Raw genomic sequence first — 17246 nt, forward strand, 5'->3', positions numbered from 1 at the left:
CATCTTTTTAGAAGGTGTGTCCCAAAAGCAAATGTATTTTACTTTGTATCTTACCTTTGGGTATTCTAGTAGAACATTTGGTAATGAATGTCACTCTTTCACTCCATGTGCATTAAAAAGGATTTCGGGCCATACTTTGTTTTAATGATAGAAAATTCACTCTTCTATCAGATTAGTGTTGAAATGCGTTTCACAGTAGGTCTTGGAGTTGGGAACAAAGATTTAAGTGCATTTGAATTTTAAATTTGCAAACCTAACATTGTTGCTTCCCCAAAGTGCTCTGTTCTTTGTTGGCTCCTTCAAGTTTACTGGGTTACTATGGGATACTGTTCGGTATCTCGGAGAATCCTAGTTGAGCTCCTTTTTCTTAGCTGTGATCTAATTGATATTCTGATATTTCCTCTAGATCAAGAGGAATGGTGTTTGGACCGGCCAATTTGGGGGAAGATGCAATTAGAAACTTCATTGCAAAACATCATTGCAACTCCTGCTGCCGGAAGCTCAAACTCCCGGGTATGCCACCAACAATTCTATTTTTCTCTAAGTAAATCTCTCATAGAACAACATCCTTTGTAACCTGGGATAAAGTCGAAAATCTTAATCACATTTTTATCTCATTCATAGTCATTCGCAGAGCCTGACTTTCTGACTGCAAAATTTTCAAGTCTCTAAAGGGATTAAAAGGACAGGGATTTACTTCAGGTTCTGCCAAAATGTGATAAAACAACATGGGGCCCAATACTTGTCACAGTCACTCCAAAGGAAAAGTTCCACCAGCTTAAATGGGATAAAATCAGACCGAGGCAGGTCTCTGCCCTTCCTGTTTGGGTCTTGCCAGCTGCCAATTGCTGCATGGTGTTGCCCACAGCATTTCTATTCTATTCTGATTCACCCATTGGGTACTTGGGAGGGTGTGGTATGGAGGGAAATGACACCCTCAATTAAAGTAGTGCTTTTCACTGTAAAAAATCTGCTACTTTAAACACACATTGCAACATATATTTTTTAAAAAGCTGATTTGATAATATGGCATACTTAAAAATTCCTGCTATAAAAGAAAGCCGCTAGAGGCCTGTGCCCTCCAAATGGGCAGTCCCGGCTCTGTTGCATTCCTTTCTTTTGTCCCAGAAGGGAAGCATCGTGTGTGCCTCAGCTTGCCCACTACTTTTGGTCACACCAAAGTTGTCCTTACAGTGGGATTTCACATATTTTAAGCTGAGTAGCTCTTTATGCCTTATAATAAATGATTGTACCATCCATAGTAACCTGGGATGGGACAGGTATAAATTTACAACAAACAAGGGTGATTTCTAATCCTGTTGGAGTTAGAGGTAGGGGGAGCGCTTGTGGGCAAGGCATAGAAAGATGGAAACACAGAGTTGGAGCAGGCTTCCAGTTCCACTGGGAATGTAGTGGTCAGCCAGGGGTGGGGAAAACAAAAGGGAGCAGTCAAAGAAGCGAGGGCTGTAACTCTCACAGCTGCCCAGGACTCACTCTCACAAATCACGTACCAGACGTGGGCAAAGAGATTAGTACACAGTCGAGCTGCCCACTGGCTTCTCTGGTCAGAGGGCACTCAGGAAGGGGCTGGGACTGGGCTGAGAGTCATCAGGACCTCCAGGTAAGGGCCGTCTGGGAGGCAGGAGCTGACGACGATCAGAGTCAACCCATGATGGCAGGCTGGAGTCCGGCTCATTCACTTGGTGTCCTCTGGTGCTGTCCTCTTCCCAGCTCTGATTCATTCCTACTCTGGAAGGGAGGCCTGCATTCTTGAAGACAGAAGGACTACATCTGAGGAGCCAGGACACAGGGAGACTTAAGACAGAACTCACTGCTTCCAGTCCTTGAGCTCAATTAGTGCTTCTGTCTGATTAAGGTTGAGATAATTTTTTTACACCACACTGGTAGGTTTTTTTTGTTTTTTTTTTTTTTTTGCTCTTGTTGCCCAGACTGGAGTGTAGTGGTGCGATCTCAGCTCACTGCAACCTCTGCCTCCCAGGTTCACGCGATTCTCCTGCTTCAGCCTCTGGAGTAGCTGGGATTACAGGCACCCACCACCATGCCCAGCTAATTGAGAGTGATTATTGTCTCCAATTAAACAAAATAAATTTACAAAATTTCTTATAAGGCACTGTGTGTGGAAGCAAGCAACCCAGTCTTTCTTCCCTGCCCCCAGAAACAGTGCCCAAACAGCATAGGGAAGGGAGAGCTGCACATGGGTGTTGGGGTGGGAAAGGAGGCTTAATTTGGACATGGTCAAGGGTTTGAGTTCCACATATCTATGATCTGAGGAAGGGGAGACCTCTCTGAACACTTGGCAAAGCCTAAAGTCCCATTTGTCTTCATGAACAGTATGTTCTTAGGAATCCACTATAACCTTTTTACTTGTCCTCCTTGCAGATTTAAAAAGAAACGACTATTCCCCTGAAAGGATAAATTCCACCTTTGGACTTGAGGTAAAAATAGAATCAGCTAAGGAGCCTCCAGCAACTATGAAAAGGGAAGAGCAAGAAGATCCCAGTGCTTGCCCTACCTGCCAGGAACTCTGTGATAACAGAGATTGATCGACGTGACATTGATTACATCAGCGCTTCCTTGGGACACACCTTCTGAGCGTCACCTCTCTTCCTACCCAAAGGCCTCATTGGTATATGATCAGTGGGTTCTCCTAGATACTGACCTCTGTCCAGGGCACTTGGCAGCTCCATCCTCAAGTTCCACATGAAGACGCTTGGATGAGCCAGCTGGGAATATTGTTCTTGTATACCTCATTGCTTTAGCTGGCCACTGGAACCTTGGAGCAGAATGCTGCACATTAAAGGATGGGGTGGTGGGGATGAATTTAATTTATTTTCTCACTATGTGTGCAGACTGGACCCCCTACTGCTATTTGTCACCTCACCCACAGACTGTCTTTCTGTCTCTATATATGTACATAAAAAGTTATGTGACTTCCTCTTCTGTTTTTTCCACAGCATAGGACTTTGAATAGCAGTGATAGGAAAAACAATGGAATGAGGGTGGATTTGCACAGATTGGAGCACAAACTAACCAAGTATCCTGGTGAAATCTAGGTGGGTTTGAGATATTGTCAGTGAATCATATGATGCCTGGGTATTTCATATTTCTGTAAAGGAAAGGGAAATCTAAAACAAATAACCTTCATATGTATTTTTTTGAGATGGAGTTTCACTCTTTTTGCTCAGGCAGGAGTGCAATGGCATGATCTCTGCTCACTGCAACCTCCAGCTCCTGGGCTTAAGTGATTCTTGTGTTTCAGCCTCCTGAGTAGCTGGGACTACAGGTGTGCACCACCATGCCTAGCTAATTTTGTATTTTTAGTAGCGATGGGGTTTCACCATGTTGGCCAGGCTGGTCTCGAACTCCTGATCTCAGGTGATCCACCCGTCTTGGCCTCCCAAAGTGCAGGGATTATAGGCATGAGCCACCACGCCTGGCCTATTTTTTTTCTTTTAAACAAGAGAACAAGAATATGAAGAACTGGAAATTATTAGGAAAGGGTTTCCCTTCCTTTAAGCTCAGGGATACTGTTAGTTAGGAATTGACTAAGTCAGCCTGTAAAATACCACTCCCCTTTCCAAAGTTGTATATATGATATTGCAGGTTAAATTACTTTATGTCAGGTCCTATGAAGAAAGATGTGGTTTCAGTCTTTCTTCCTATGAAAACATGTTTCACAGGTGTTTGCTTCCTTCCAGGGCAGAGTTCCCCATTCCTCTGGGGTAGAGAATGTATATATATTTTGAAATAAGGCTGAGAACATATCATTGGTTTGTGATGCCCAAGGTGAAAGACTCCTGGAGGTCATACTGTGTAGTATATTTGAGGGATCAGTGATCCCTTTTGTATGCTGGGCCTGGTCACCCTACCTTGAAGAAGCACCAGCTTTTCACACGAGAAGAGATGGGGGGCTGGGAGTCGTCTCCCTGTCCTGTTGCATCCCCTTTCTTAATATAAGGTGCTCCACTCTATTGGCAGCAAACCTCCTGGGTTTGAAAAATTCAACTTATCTTTATCTTTAATCCTGACATTAGCTGGCTTACTACAGAGCTTGCTTTAAAAATCTACACTCCCGCATTCTTAGGTATACTGGGGAAATGTTGAATAGGAGGGTGGAAAACCAAGAATTTAAACCAAGAAAACCGATGGTTGTATGTGATTTTTGTAAGTTTGAGTTACATAAGGGCTAGTTTATACCCCTTTTACTTGGGTTTTGGGGGTAGTGGAAGGTGGAAAATTTGGGTGATTTCTTGATTGGCAATTACGATAAAATGCTAATGCTTTTTGGGGGAGCTTACCAACTTCATCCTATTCTACAAATCAGTAGAGGAATAATTGGTACTCACTTCAATGCTATATTCAGCTATGGAAAAAGGCAGAGTTTGCTTGCTCAATGGCCAAACTAAAGAAGTCAGTTCATTGGTCAAATATTTATTACCTGGAATGGAAATTGAAAGCAAATACATTTGGACTTCAGACTTCTGTGGTGTGCTTTTTGTGTTGTTTATTTTAAGAAAAATCAACAGAATAACATTTTTAAAAGATGATCTGCTGAGCAAAAGTCATTGTGGGAATACTTGCATGCAAATACCAATGTGGCAATCTTGACTTTGAGTGATTCATGACCACAAAAGGGTGGAGGATTCATTCATTCAAACAATTTTATTCAACAGATATTAAGTGCTTTCTCTGTACTGCATTAGTGATGAGGATGTAGTGGTGAAGATGGCATGTTTTTGCCCTCAGAAAGCTTTGTGTCATGTTTCATTTTGTTTGTTTTGCTCCAAGTTTTGATTTCTAGCTAATACTAAAGAAATTTAACTTCTGACCAAATGTCAAATTCAGAAATGCGTTTCATATCGTATCTCCCAGTGGGCAGTAGGTTTGGACTGGGTGAGACAATTAGGCCAAATAAGAAGCCATAGCTGGGGCTGGTCTTAGGATCTACTGAGGAAAAGCAGACTGCATAATCCTTGTCTGAGCACAAAGCCCATGTCACGGATGGGATCTGAATTTGACTTTGGCAACCAGAGAAGCAGCCACGTTCCAGAGAGGCCTCCCCTGAAGACATCCAGTACATAGGAGTTTTTTACACAAGACTGTATGGTCCTGGAGTGACTGCTGCCTCATGCTATCTTAAAGCTTCTTAGAGCTCTGGGTAATAGAATCAGATATAATTTTGGGTGTTTTTTGCTCTGTTATTATTTTCTGCAGTTTTGCAAAACAAATACTGGATGACTAAGACTTCCCAGAAATCGTTTAGTCAATGCTTTCAAAGAAATTTTTTGAGTTGTTGTTACTCTTGTTTTAGATGAGACATATTGCTCTGGTTCTAGAAATCATGACACAGATTCCCTTGTCTCTTGTTGTCCTTCTCAATTAATCACCAACGTCTAACACAAAGCAAGACACATAATGTATTGCTTTCAACAATATTTGTTGAAAGAAAAAAATCTTCACATAATAGTGGATTTCATTCACTAGGTAATAAATCAGATTTGCATTTTTAATCTAGAAGGAAATGATTACCAATTCCTTAAGACCCAACACAATTCTTTTGATCTTTCTGTTTTAATTTTCTAGGAAATAGGTTTTAACAACCTATACCTTGTCTATTGAATTCTCACCCAGTTCTTGCCCTTATCACCATTGGTGAGAATACCAGAGTGCAGTCCTTCACTGGTGACTATTGAAATGAGATGATAACTTCCCAGAAACTGCCTAGAAATAATCATCACTTTATTACCCTTTGAAAAGAAGATTGATAGAAAAGTCATTTTAAAGATGGTTCATTACCATGCCCTAGTACGATTTCTTTACTCACATCTCTCTAAAGCATGAGAAAGGGAGGATTATTCTCTGAGGTCGGAATTTGTAGGCTGTGTGTTTGCCTCTTTGAAGTCTTGGTATTTAATTTTCTATAGTCATTTCTTGGGCAATTTTCTAAGAAACTAGTTGAAGCTAATTTATCATAAGTTAAAGTCAAATGACAGAAAAGATTTTCCCCCCTTAACAGCATTTTATTCCACAGTGGTTAGCTTCTGAAGGAAAATGAGACTTAAATAGCATTTTGAATCTCCAGCCACATGGGTGGGTACACAGAACAGAAAGGATTCTGGAAACCACACTGATTTTTTATTTAGCATGGTTATTATTTTGTGACTTTTCTTTATAGATGATGTAGAGATAAAATATTGTACTTTTGTGAAACACCCTCCTAAAAATAATTAGGTAAGTTGCTTAATTTTTCAAAGAAAGACTTTCAGTTCTCAAGGGATAACAAAACTTGGCCTCTATTGTTCTCAGGCTTTTAATATAACTTTATATAATTCATTTAACCTTTCTGTTAACCCCTAGTGCTGAAATGGAGATGAAGATACTTACCTTTTCAAATGAAGGTAAGTGATAATGAGAGATCATTTATGAAGTTCTCTGAGAATCTCATTTAAAAGGCTTCTTGTGAGCATGGAATTCAGTTCAATAAATAAGGGGTTTTCGTTTTTCATATTATGTGATAGTTATTTAATGTTTACAGAGGATGCTCAGTGGACCTGTTTCAGCATAAACACAAAAGTGATTTCTGCTATTTCTCCCTTTCCAAGGGGAAAGCTCATTGTTCCCTTTTTGTTTTAAAACTTAATTAAATAGTTCAAGATGAGAAAACTCGCCATTTCACAGTATGTCTTATATTTTGCTTTTTGATGGATTTGGGTTTACTCAGCTAATTTCTTTTGCCATCCTTTCCCCAAAGAAAGCATTCCAGGAGAAAAAGTAAAGTCCCAAGCTGGCACCATCATTGGTGGCATTTGAGGCATGAAGAGAGAGTAGGTTTAGAATCTTGATACTTATAAAACTTGAAGGTTTAAAAAAATGTAATTAATGGTGATTTAAATTTTGTCAGTATTGGGCTGTTTAGGAATAAGAAAATTCTGGCCTATAACTTGCCAGCATCTGCTTTTAGCAACTGATTTTCTTTAGGATTTTCATCTTGTAGTGAATTTTTTCATTGTAACTTTAAAAAATTCCATCTGCTAACTTAGTCACAAAGTCCTTCCCAATATTATAGTGGAGACTCTTTTGCTAATGGCTGTCCCAGTATGGACATAACAATTGCCTTTGGTTGGAGGGCTTTGGGGCAATCACCAATGATGTCACATGTCTGCACTTTGTCTTTGAATAAATCCTTTATTCTGTATCCTAATGGTCACCTTCCAACAGGTCACAGGACTTCAGGATGCTTTGGTGACCAAAAGAAACCCTCGGTATGTTGCCATGTTTTACAATTCCCTCGTCACCCTGGAAATTTTGTTGATAAGGACTTGGGGAGCAGAGGTGCTGGTAAATACAATGGAGAGGAGGAGGAGAGATGATTACCAGGTGTGTGCGTCTGCTATGGGTGAGGTTAGAGAGTTGTCATGGATGGTAACAGGATTGGTGAATTATTTTCCTGAGAAAGTAGGGAGTGGTGTGTTCTGGAAGATCACATGTATATTGCAGATGAAAACAAATATGGGCTGGACTTCTTGGGATGGGATGTTTGCCTACCATGAAAGGGCTTCTGGGGATGTCTTAGAAGATAGGGAGGAAAGAAGTTTTGTGGAACTGTTTGGTGTATATCCTACTTAAGAAATAATTTTTGAGCATTACGGCATTTATGCACTGACACTAAGATTAAACTTACTAGATAAGACCCACTTCTGTCTTTAGAGATCTCTAAAACAAATAAGGGGTTTACAATATGCTGATTCATCATTTCTCAGCCATGATCATTATAATGACAACTTGTTATTATTGTAAGTAATACGTATTGAGCAGTCATTATGTCTTAGGCATTGTGCTAAATGTGCACTGTACATAATTTCATTTAATCTGAACAGTGACTTCATGGGCTAGGTCTATTATTCCCATTATAAATATTTTAAAATACTGCTTATGAATTAAGTAACTGACTAAATCAGCTTCCAAAGGGAGAGCTGGGATTTGAAGCTAGATCAAATCGACGACATAAAAGTCTATGCAGTGCCAGCCAAGACACTTAAGAGTACTAGAGCGTGAATCCCTATGATGGATTGAAAGATAGATTTAAAAATCAGGGCCTAACTTAGGCCATCAGAAGAGAAAAACAAAATGAAGTCTATAGAATGTTTCCTGGTGTGTTCTCTGCTCCTGTCATGTTAAGAAAATCTTTCTTGCACAGTTAATGGCCATCTGTGGATACCACGAGTCCATGGGAAAGCCAGTCATGAGGGAATGGGTGGGTTCTTCTGAGTCTGGCACTGTCAGCTGGTGAATTTTTCTGCCTCTTGCATGTCTGCCCCTCCCCTCCTTTTTTTGGCTCCTTAGACAATTTGTTGGTCAATACAACAATACTTACCGTTTGAAAGCATTTAGTGACCTGCAGCATATCAATTTATAGTGAAAAATAGAACCTATGCAAGTTACAAAACTTTTATCAGTCTGACCATCACACTGCGTCCCTGGAGGCTGTGGAAGCTGGATTATAATCAAGAGGTTGCTTGAAGTGCATGGAATCGGAACAAAGAGAGGTAGATAAATCAAATTTTTAATGGTATCAGGCTAAGACATCCTGTTTCATCTCATCTTCTCTGGAGGGATGGGCCTGCCAGTGGGAGTGGAATACTTGAAGTCTGAAATACTTCAGACTGATTCCAAAGGATGCAACAGAATTTCAAGCAACTCTTAGATCAGCCTTGAGAAACATGGACCATGTTGAGAAAATATTTATTTTCTCTTTTTCCATTCTCTCTCACCTTCCTCCCTCTCTCTCACGTTCTGTCTTTTTTGTCTCTTTCTCCTCCTTCCTTCTTTATTCCTTTTTTCTTTCTCTGATTCCCTTTTTATGTTACCTCTTTTTACACTACACTGGCTGCAAATGTGGATCAACAAACATCATTGATTTTATGAGATAGCAATTTTCCCAGAAATGTAAACTTAGAAAATGTGAGAGCTAAAAAAATAAGAAGAATTAAATCCAAAGAAACTGTGCTTCACTCAAAGTTAATAACTATTGTTAGAAGAGAGACTAGAACTCAGGCCTCCTAAGTCACCCTTATTTAGTCTAGTAATGGCCACATTTGTATGTTAAAGCAAATAATTTCCTCTTGTATTGAAATTTTTGTTTTTCTAAAAAATATTCAGATATGTATACAGTTAAATTTTAAACTTGGAAATCTTTATAAGACTGTGATTAAGATGGACCAACAGATTTTAATTGTCTATGTGTTTTAATGAAGATAATTCCTTAGATATGTGACTTCAGAACTCTAGTTGCAAAATGATATTACAAATTAATGACTTTTACTAATTCTCTTTGCTTATTTGTATGTGCCTCTGTGTGTGTGTGTGTGTGTGTGTGTGTGTATGTGTGTGTGTGTATATATATATATATATAAAACTACTTGGGTGATTACTGAAGCTTTCAAGTGAAAAAACTCTAAGACCTGGATTTCAATGCATATTTCAGATATTTCATCTTAGTTAAATCATTTATAATTATCTCCCATTGTCATTAAAAAAAAAAAAAACTTAGGCTGTGGTGCCTTGAATTTTTCTAGGGAAAAATTGGGATTACAGGAAATTCTCTAGGCCATGGAGCCAGAGGGATTTGGGTTTGCAATGAAGCTCTGCCACTGAAGAGTTTGTGGCCTTGGGGAATTTGTTTGACCTCTCTGAACCTCAATTTGTTATCTGAACATGGCAGGAAAATCTGTAAATATACTGAATTGTTATTCCTTCTTGCCGTTTTCCATCCTAACAAGGTAGGTGGATGGTCATGCCTAAGGACGTTAATGGCATGCCACAGAGGTGGCAAGGCCCCAGTATGACAAACCTCTCCAAGACTTCTGGAAATGGATGGGAGCTGTTACTTGGAGTTGCTGAGGCAGAAGGTGCCTGCCTGTGGGAAAGAGAAGAGAGATTCATCCACGGAGATAGGGAAGATGATGATGTTTTTGCTGAGAAGTGTAGGCTAGTTCATAGATATCAGGAAGACTGACTGCAGCTATAGCCTAAGAAGTCATAGGAAGCAGTAATGTCCCTGCCAATCATGAAGCAGATGGAGTCACTTGCCTGGGAATTAACTACATAGCCCTGAACCGTGGGCCTGATGACTTAAAGGTTAGAAGCCCTCACATGTTTTCCAGGCCCCCTGTCAACTACCTTTGTCCTCACATATTTTAGAATCCCCAGATTTGACTGGCAGTAATTCTCTTGTCATTTAGAGAGGAGACTATGTCTAGATTTACAAAATTAAGCTAGTATGCCTTTTCTTGTACCTGAGTGTTATAAAGCAAATTCATCTCTGTAACCTAATATCTAACAAGCAGGATTATTCCTAGAATTAGAGATGATGTACATAAGGCACTTGATACAGTGGCCCACAAATAGGCATAACGGGACATTATGAAAAATGTCATGTTATGAATAATTTTATTTCCAAATTATGAATTGTTATTTAAGTTATTTTGTTTAATTGCCAAAGCTATCTCTAATCCAAGATTGGTGAAGCTGGAACTGCTTCTCTTTTTCAAAGACTAAATACTTCATGACATAGATATTAGAATGTCAGTGTTGAAACGATTCTCCAGGATGTGGGCTAGGCAACAATAATGAATAGGCACCAAAATGTGAAGACTTAACACAGTGAATAGTTATTTTTTGCCTATTTAAAAGTCCAGACAGTAGCAAGTCATTGGGTTCTCTGCTCTACATAGTCTTTCTGGGATCCATGCAGACAGGGTTCTGCCATCTTCAACAGATGGATCTCAAGGCAGCCCTAGGGTTTCTCAGCCCAGTCATCTGAAGAGTAAAGAAATATGGAGGAACATATGGGAAATTTTAGGGGCCAGCCCTAGAAGTGGTACACATCCGTTCGTTCACATACCATTGGCTAGAACTCAATCAGAAGGCTATGTCCACCCACAAAAGAGGCTAGGAAATGCAGTCTAGTAATATGTCCAAAAATAAGAGAACATTTTTTTTTTTTGAGATGGAGTCTCGCACTGTCACCTGGGGTGGAGTGCAATGAGGCAGTCTCTGCTCACTGCAACCTCCGCCTCCCGGATTCAAGCAATTCTCCTGCCTCAGTCTCCCAAGTAGCTGGGATTACAGGTGCCCGCCACCACGCCTGGCTAATTTTTTGTGTTTTTAGTAGACATGAGGTTTCACTATGTTGACCAAACTGGTCTCGAACTCCTGACCTGTGATCCGGCGGCCTCAGCCTTCCAAAGTGCTGGGATTATAGGTGTGAGGCACTGTGCCCAGTTGAGAAAAATGATTTTAATGAACAGTTAGCAATCTGTGTCAACTTAGGGATTATCTATTCTGGTCTAATTCTTCATTTAATTGTGTGTAGCTCTGGAAGTTGGAGTGTTCTTTGGTGTGACTTTTCCAAGTGGGTTTTTTCTTTATACAGAAGTACCTAACATAGTTCTTCTTCTTCTTCTTCTTCTTATTATTATTATTTTACTTAGCTTTACTGCATTACACAGAGTTCTTCTTATTTAGAACATGGTACGCTTTCGACTAACTCTCCATGTCATCTTCCACCAGGTGTCTTCAAAATCTCATCAGACATATTCCCTTTTATTTTCTTATAATTCATTTATAATGGCCAAGTCTGTTGGATCCAGGAAGTAAAATCTAATTGGAATGAAAGTGGCTTTATTGAGCACTGTTGGGTTTTGACAGCTATAAAATATCCCCATTGTAACTCTTCTCTTGCTGCTTGACCCCCACCCTTTCCCTCTGCCTCCCCATCCCTCTAAGCAACATCACGTGAAATCAAACATTTCTTGTCCTCCTTTCTAAATTGCATACAACTGGCTAGCAGGCAAATAGGCAGTAAGGTAAATGCAGAAATTTACATAAGGATCCTATTAATATACCATACAAATGAGGGTCCTGTGGAGAATGTTAATTCATTTCCTATACTGAATGGCCATGATCACTGTAAATTTTTACCATGGCAAAACCTAACATGGAAGTGGAAAGCTTTGATATGCATAAGAGATGGGAATTGACTAAATTTTATAAAGAGAGTTTTTTCGTTTCTTGTTTTTTTTTTTTTTTTTTTTGAGACAGAGTCTTGCTCTGTTACCCACGCTGGAGTGCAGTGGTGCGATCTCAGCTCACTTCAACCTCTGACTCCTGGGTTCAAGTGATTCTTCTGTCTCAACCTCCCGAGTAGTTGGGATCACAGGCATGCACCACCATGCACAGCTAAGTTTTGTATTTTAGTAGAGGTGGGGTTTCACCATGTGGCCAGGCTGATCTCAAACTGCTGACCTCAGGTGATCCATCTGCTTCCAAAGTGCTGGGATTACAGATGTGAGCCACTATGCCCTGCTGAAGAGGGTTAATTATCATGTACCTTTTCCATAATAATTTAAGTAGAAGACCTTAAAGAGCACTCCGACTTTAAAGGTTGTGTTTATAAGCTTCAAAATGATTTTTAAGCTTGGATCATTTCTTGAAGGACAATGGGTGGAGAATTGAAATTTTGTAATGAAATGTTTTAATTCATCAATTTTTAAAATTGGAGACATTTCTAGAGTACTATTGTGAAAATTTATGACTCACCATTTTTTTAAACCCCAAGAACCATAGCTGACAGAGCATAGGTAAGATAGAGCATGTGGTCTTTTCATAACTTCCCGGTGGCTGCTTAGTTTTTATTTGTTCAATCACCAACTTATGATTTAACTAAGATTAATTTTGTGCCTAGCATTTGCAAGGCACTGTGCCCTGATTAGTAAGGTGGGCACTCATAGGTTCATGAGAAGGCAGACATAAAATAATCTCCTTGCACCAAGAGCTACAGTTGAGGCATTTGCAAAATGCTATTGGAATTTAGCTAAGGAGAGACTTTCTCTTTCAAGAGGAAAGGGAGGGCTTCACAAAGAATGAAAAGCAGTTTACTTGGTAAAGGAAACAACATCTAGGGGAGATGTTTAGGGAACGGTGGATAGTTGTGTGGCTAACTCATAAGGCATACATTGGGATAAGGTAGAGGAGATAGCAAAAGATGAAGCTGGAAAGAATGGATAAATGTGTTAAAAGTCTTTCATGTAATTTTAAGGGGTTAAGTTTTATCATGCAGGTTAGAGAAGTTAGCAAATGTTTTGAACATAATTAATTCTGGGTCAATTAATTAATTAATTACTTCTGCAAACATTTATGAATCGTCTACTGAGTGCAAACTACTTGGCCTTAGAAGTATAACAGTGAATAAGATGTGGACTCTGCCCATGGGAATTTATAGTTTGGTGAATGATTACAGCCAGTAGAGATGGTTCTAAGGTGTTTTGGAAAGAGCTTTAATTGCTCATATCATCACCCTCTTCCAAATTCATGTCATTTCACCATTAATCTTATTATTATATTTTATGTGGCTGATGGAAGTTTCCTCAATCTTTGTCAAGTGTTCTTGAAAATACTGCCCTCTTACTGATCTATACTGTAAACGCTTTGTGAAAACGATGTACTTCATGTACAAGCAAGAAAAAAAATCTCTCATTCACCCTTTCAATCTCATTGTCCCCTCCTCACACCTGTCCTGTAAAGGAAGCCTGGCGTGTCCAATAGTGACAAGTTTTACTGTACTCTGAGACAAGTTGCTATAACTATGTGTGCACTGAGGGATACACAGCCCCAAATTAATTGTCCTAGCACAAGGTGATAAGTGCAGAGAGAGACAAGGTACGTCAGAAGCCATCCTGTGGGCACTTAGTTTGTGCAGCCAGTGTTGGGGGTGGGGGCAGGCGGACATTTCAAGCAGAAGGTATGCTTGAGAAAAAGGAGTGGTTTGCTTTGTCTGGAGCTTCAAGGATTTCGGAACTAATGTTTTGTTTGATTCATGAAGGAGAGATTAGAGTCTAAGAGTGGGAGAATGACATGGTCATCTTGATGAATAAAAGGTTTTAAAGATAGTGCTCAGGCTCATTTGACCAACATTTCTTCCTTTATGGCCATCCAGTGAATTCAAGTGAGATGTGAGAGGGAGAAAGGAAACTCCTTTATTGACTCAACAAAACTCTCCCATAAGTTCATATTCTTGCTTCAACAAATCTCATAAAACAATGAAAATCATGGCCCTAGTATAAACTACCAAACATTTCTTCTGCCATAGTCTAATTTTTAAGGTTGTTGGCACCTTTTATATGACCTGTGTGTCTTTTCTGAGATTTTGAGTGTCACATATTTGACCCTGCTTGGTTTACCTTGGACTGAATGAACCGCCTGGATTAGTAGATAGATTTTCATTGGACCATAGGGTCTGAACCTGGGCATTCAGGAGGAGCATGCTGAGATAAACAACACATTAAAAACGACTGCAGAGACACACGTGGTGGCTCGCATCTGTAATCCCAGCACTTTAGGAGGCCAAGGTGGGCAGATCACTTGAGGTCAAGGAGTTTGAGACCAGCCAGGTCAACATGGCAAAACCCTGTCTCAACTAAAAATACAAAACTTAGCCAGTTGTGGTGGTGCATGCCTGTAATTCCAGCTACTCAGGAGACTGAGGCTCGAGAATCAGTCAAGCTTGGGAGGCGGAGGCTGCAGTGAGCCAAAATCATACCACTGCACTCCAGCCTGGGTGACAGAGGGAAACTGTCTCAAAAACCAACCAACAAACAGCCTGTAGGTGTGCATGATTTTAAAAGAAAGAAAATGACCTTTCCCCTGTATACTTTTTAGAGTAAGGAAAGGCAACAAAACATTAAAAGTTCTAAGCAGGGAAGTAGAATTTTCTCAGGTCTCTGACCCCTGACCCTGCTCAAAGCAATTCCTAAAGTACGAGCAGATTATAAAATTGTGCATCTCTGACTGATGTACTTTTGAGTCCCCGGAGAAAATATTTCATTAGGCTTTGGTGAATTAGCCAAAAACTCTGAACGGTTCTCTGGGTGAGGGAGGATTCACCTGCCCAGGGCTCTGCTCGTGGCCACTTGCCTACCTGGGAAGGATGCTTTGGCATTCTTTGAGAGGAAGAAGGCCAAGTAAGGTTAAGGCAATACCAGCAAGCTTGTCCTGTCTGCTGACACAGAAAGCCTCTGTACCTTCTTACCTTGTTTTTGGCCTCACTCAGGTACAGTAACCTCCTGCTAGTCCAGCTGTGATCAAAACACTCACCCCAGCCTCCGTCCTGAGCCTCCCAGCCCCAGCTAGGATTTGAACTCATGGTCCCAAGAGCAGGATGGATTAGCGCTCAAGGGCTCCCACGCTGGCTTCATCAAAGCTTTTCTGTGCACATCTCCATTATGTGAATAGCTCTGTTAACCAAACCTATTATCTTTCCCCCTTGGTTTTCAACTTGAGAAAGGGAAAGCAACTTCTTTAATGGCCCACAGATTGATGATTAACATTTTACATGTCCCTGCTGCTAAGTAAAAGAACTGCTTTGTGGACAGTGAAAATGCCTAGGAGAAGGAAGTGGGAGTCAACTTGGTTTATTAAGTTGTGCTGCTTCATTAATCACAATCTTTTTTTATGGCCGTGCTTAAAGGCCCATCCATTGTACTTCTCGGGAATGGGGTAGATCAAAACCAAGTGCTTTTAGTGCACCTTTGACATCTGGCATAGCAGCCGGCTATCTGCGATATTGCTCTCAAGCAGTATGGGGAGCTGCATTTACTGTGACCATGCTGGCCCCTCTGATTTAAGCTACTGCAGAGGGCAATGAATTACCTTAAAGGAGCTCCACTGCAGAACTCCAAGTTTTATTCTGGACCCCTGCCGGCTTCCCCACTTTATGAGTATGAACAATCAGACAATTGAACTGATTTGACTTTGCCACTCCTGGAGTTTCATCGCTGCGAACCTGGGGATGTAATGATGGCAATGCCATGCTAAGTGCCGCTCTGACTAGCAGCAGTGCCTGCTGCCCATTCAAGTAGGGCACCCATTCTTGTTAGCTGAAAACCGCTCTGATTTGCAGCAAGGGGGAAAAGAGATCCCATGCAATCAGATTAACTCAACTCTGAATGTTATTTTCATTTAACACTGTGGAACCAGGCAGTGTCCCAATTTTTTTTTTAATGGTAAACTCATTAAAAGGCAGGGTTCTTTTGCAAGTAGTCGTATAACACTGATGTGGAAGGCACCTGCCAAGTCCTGATACAGATTGCAGACACATACGTTCATAGAAACTTACATATATAACACACATATACACCTACTCCGTAGACAGGCTCAGGCTGTCTTATACAAAGAATCAGCAACATAAATATTTATTGAATTGATTAATTAATCCAAGAAGATAAAACATTTCCCCATTTGGGACAAAAATTTCATTGACTTTTGCAACAATAAGTGCTAGAAGATAATAAAATGCTATTTACCAGATTTCAGGGAAAAAGTTAAAATTTATTGTCCAAGACTCTAATACTCTGCCAATTTCTTGTTACTATGTGAAAATGCAAAAAAAAAAAAAAAAGAATCCAAATAAGCAAGACAGCAAAAGAATAGTAACTACATGGTTTTCCTAGATAATGAAAAAAAGACGATTTTCAAAGACATCAGACTACTGAAAGATGAATCAAACACAAAGAAAGGAGGAAATGATAATAATAATTGATAGTGCTTGCTATGTGCTAGGCACTCTTCTGGGCACAAATGTTAATTCATTCAATTATATTTGTGCAAACCAATGAGGTGTAGCTACTATTATTATTCCCCAGTTCGAGTGAGGAAGCTGAGGTGTAAAGAAGTTCACTTTCTTGCATAAACCATCCATCCAATAAAAGATGGGGCCAGGATTTGAATCCCAGCATTTGGGATTCAAATTTTGCACTCTTAACCCTTACACTATTCTGCCTCTAATAAGACTTTAAACATAATCAATAAATTAATATTGAATCAATTATCAAGTGAGGCAATCTAAATTATTGCCTCACTTACTATTTACAAAATTGAATGCTAAAAAAGAAAATTATTTTTGTTCCCTTACTATTTACAAAATTGAATGCTAAAAAAGAAAATTATTTTTGTTCCAAGCGATACGCTGCAAAACCCAAGAAAAAGATAACAAAGACAAAGGAAGTAGAGTAACTCATCTTTTAAGCAAAGATACTAAACATATGGCTTAAAATAAAAAAAAATAATTGTTTTGACTTTAAATTGATGATTATATGACTGTAGGCTTAAGCACACTCTTAAGAAAGCTTTACTGTAACCACTCATAAAATATTTAAAAGAATGTCTAG

At 39.8% G+C, this 17246-nt stretch overlaps 1 protein-coding gene across 15 annotated transcripts in view; it reads left to right on the forward strand.

Moving 5' to 3' along the window:
• Positions 1 to 17246, forward strand: part of TRPM6 (transient receptor potential cation channel subfamily M member 6) — a 247770-nt gene that overhangs the window by 151024 nt on the left and 79500 nt on the right. For 13 of the 15 annotated variants that reach the window (XR_010337037.1, XR_010337031.1, XR_010337032.1 and 10 more), the window contains 4 exons: positions 407 to 513; positions 2401 to 3074; positions 6379 to 6419; positions 7240 to 7283. Coding sequence is in view for 1 of the 15 variants with exons in the window: in XM_012454052.3 (XP_012309475.2) it covers positions 407 to 513; positions 2401 to 2564 (271 nt within the window). In the remaining 14 variants the exon portion in view is untranslated. Of the gene's footprint in view, positions 1 to 406; positions 514 to 2400; positions 4504 to 6378; positions 6420 to 7239; positions 7284 to 17246 lie in introns of those variants that run through there. The other 2 variants (XR_010337040.1, XM_012454052.3) reach the window with 2 other exon arrangements.

This window comes from Aotus nancymaae, unplaced genomic scaffold (genome assembly GCF_030222135.1).
Source record: "Aotus nancymaae isolate 86718 unplaced genomic scaffold, 86718_ANA_hifiasm-v0.15.2.pri h1tg000041l, whole genome shotgun sequence".
In the NCBI taxonomy this organism is placed as follows: domain Eukaryota; kingdom Metazoa; phylum Chordata; class Mammalia; order Primates; family Aotidae; genus Aotus; species Aotus nancymaae.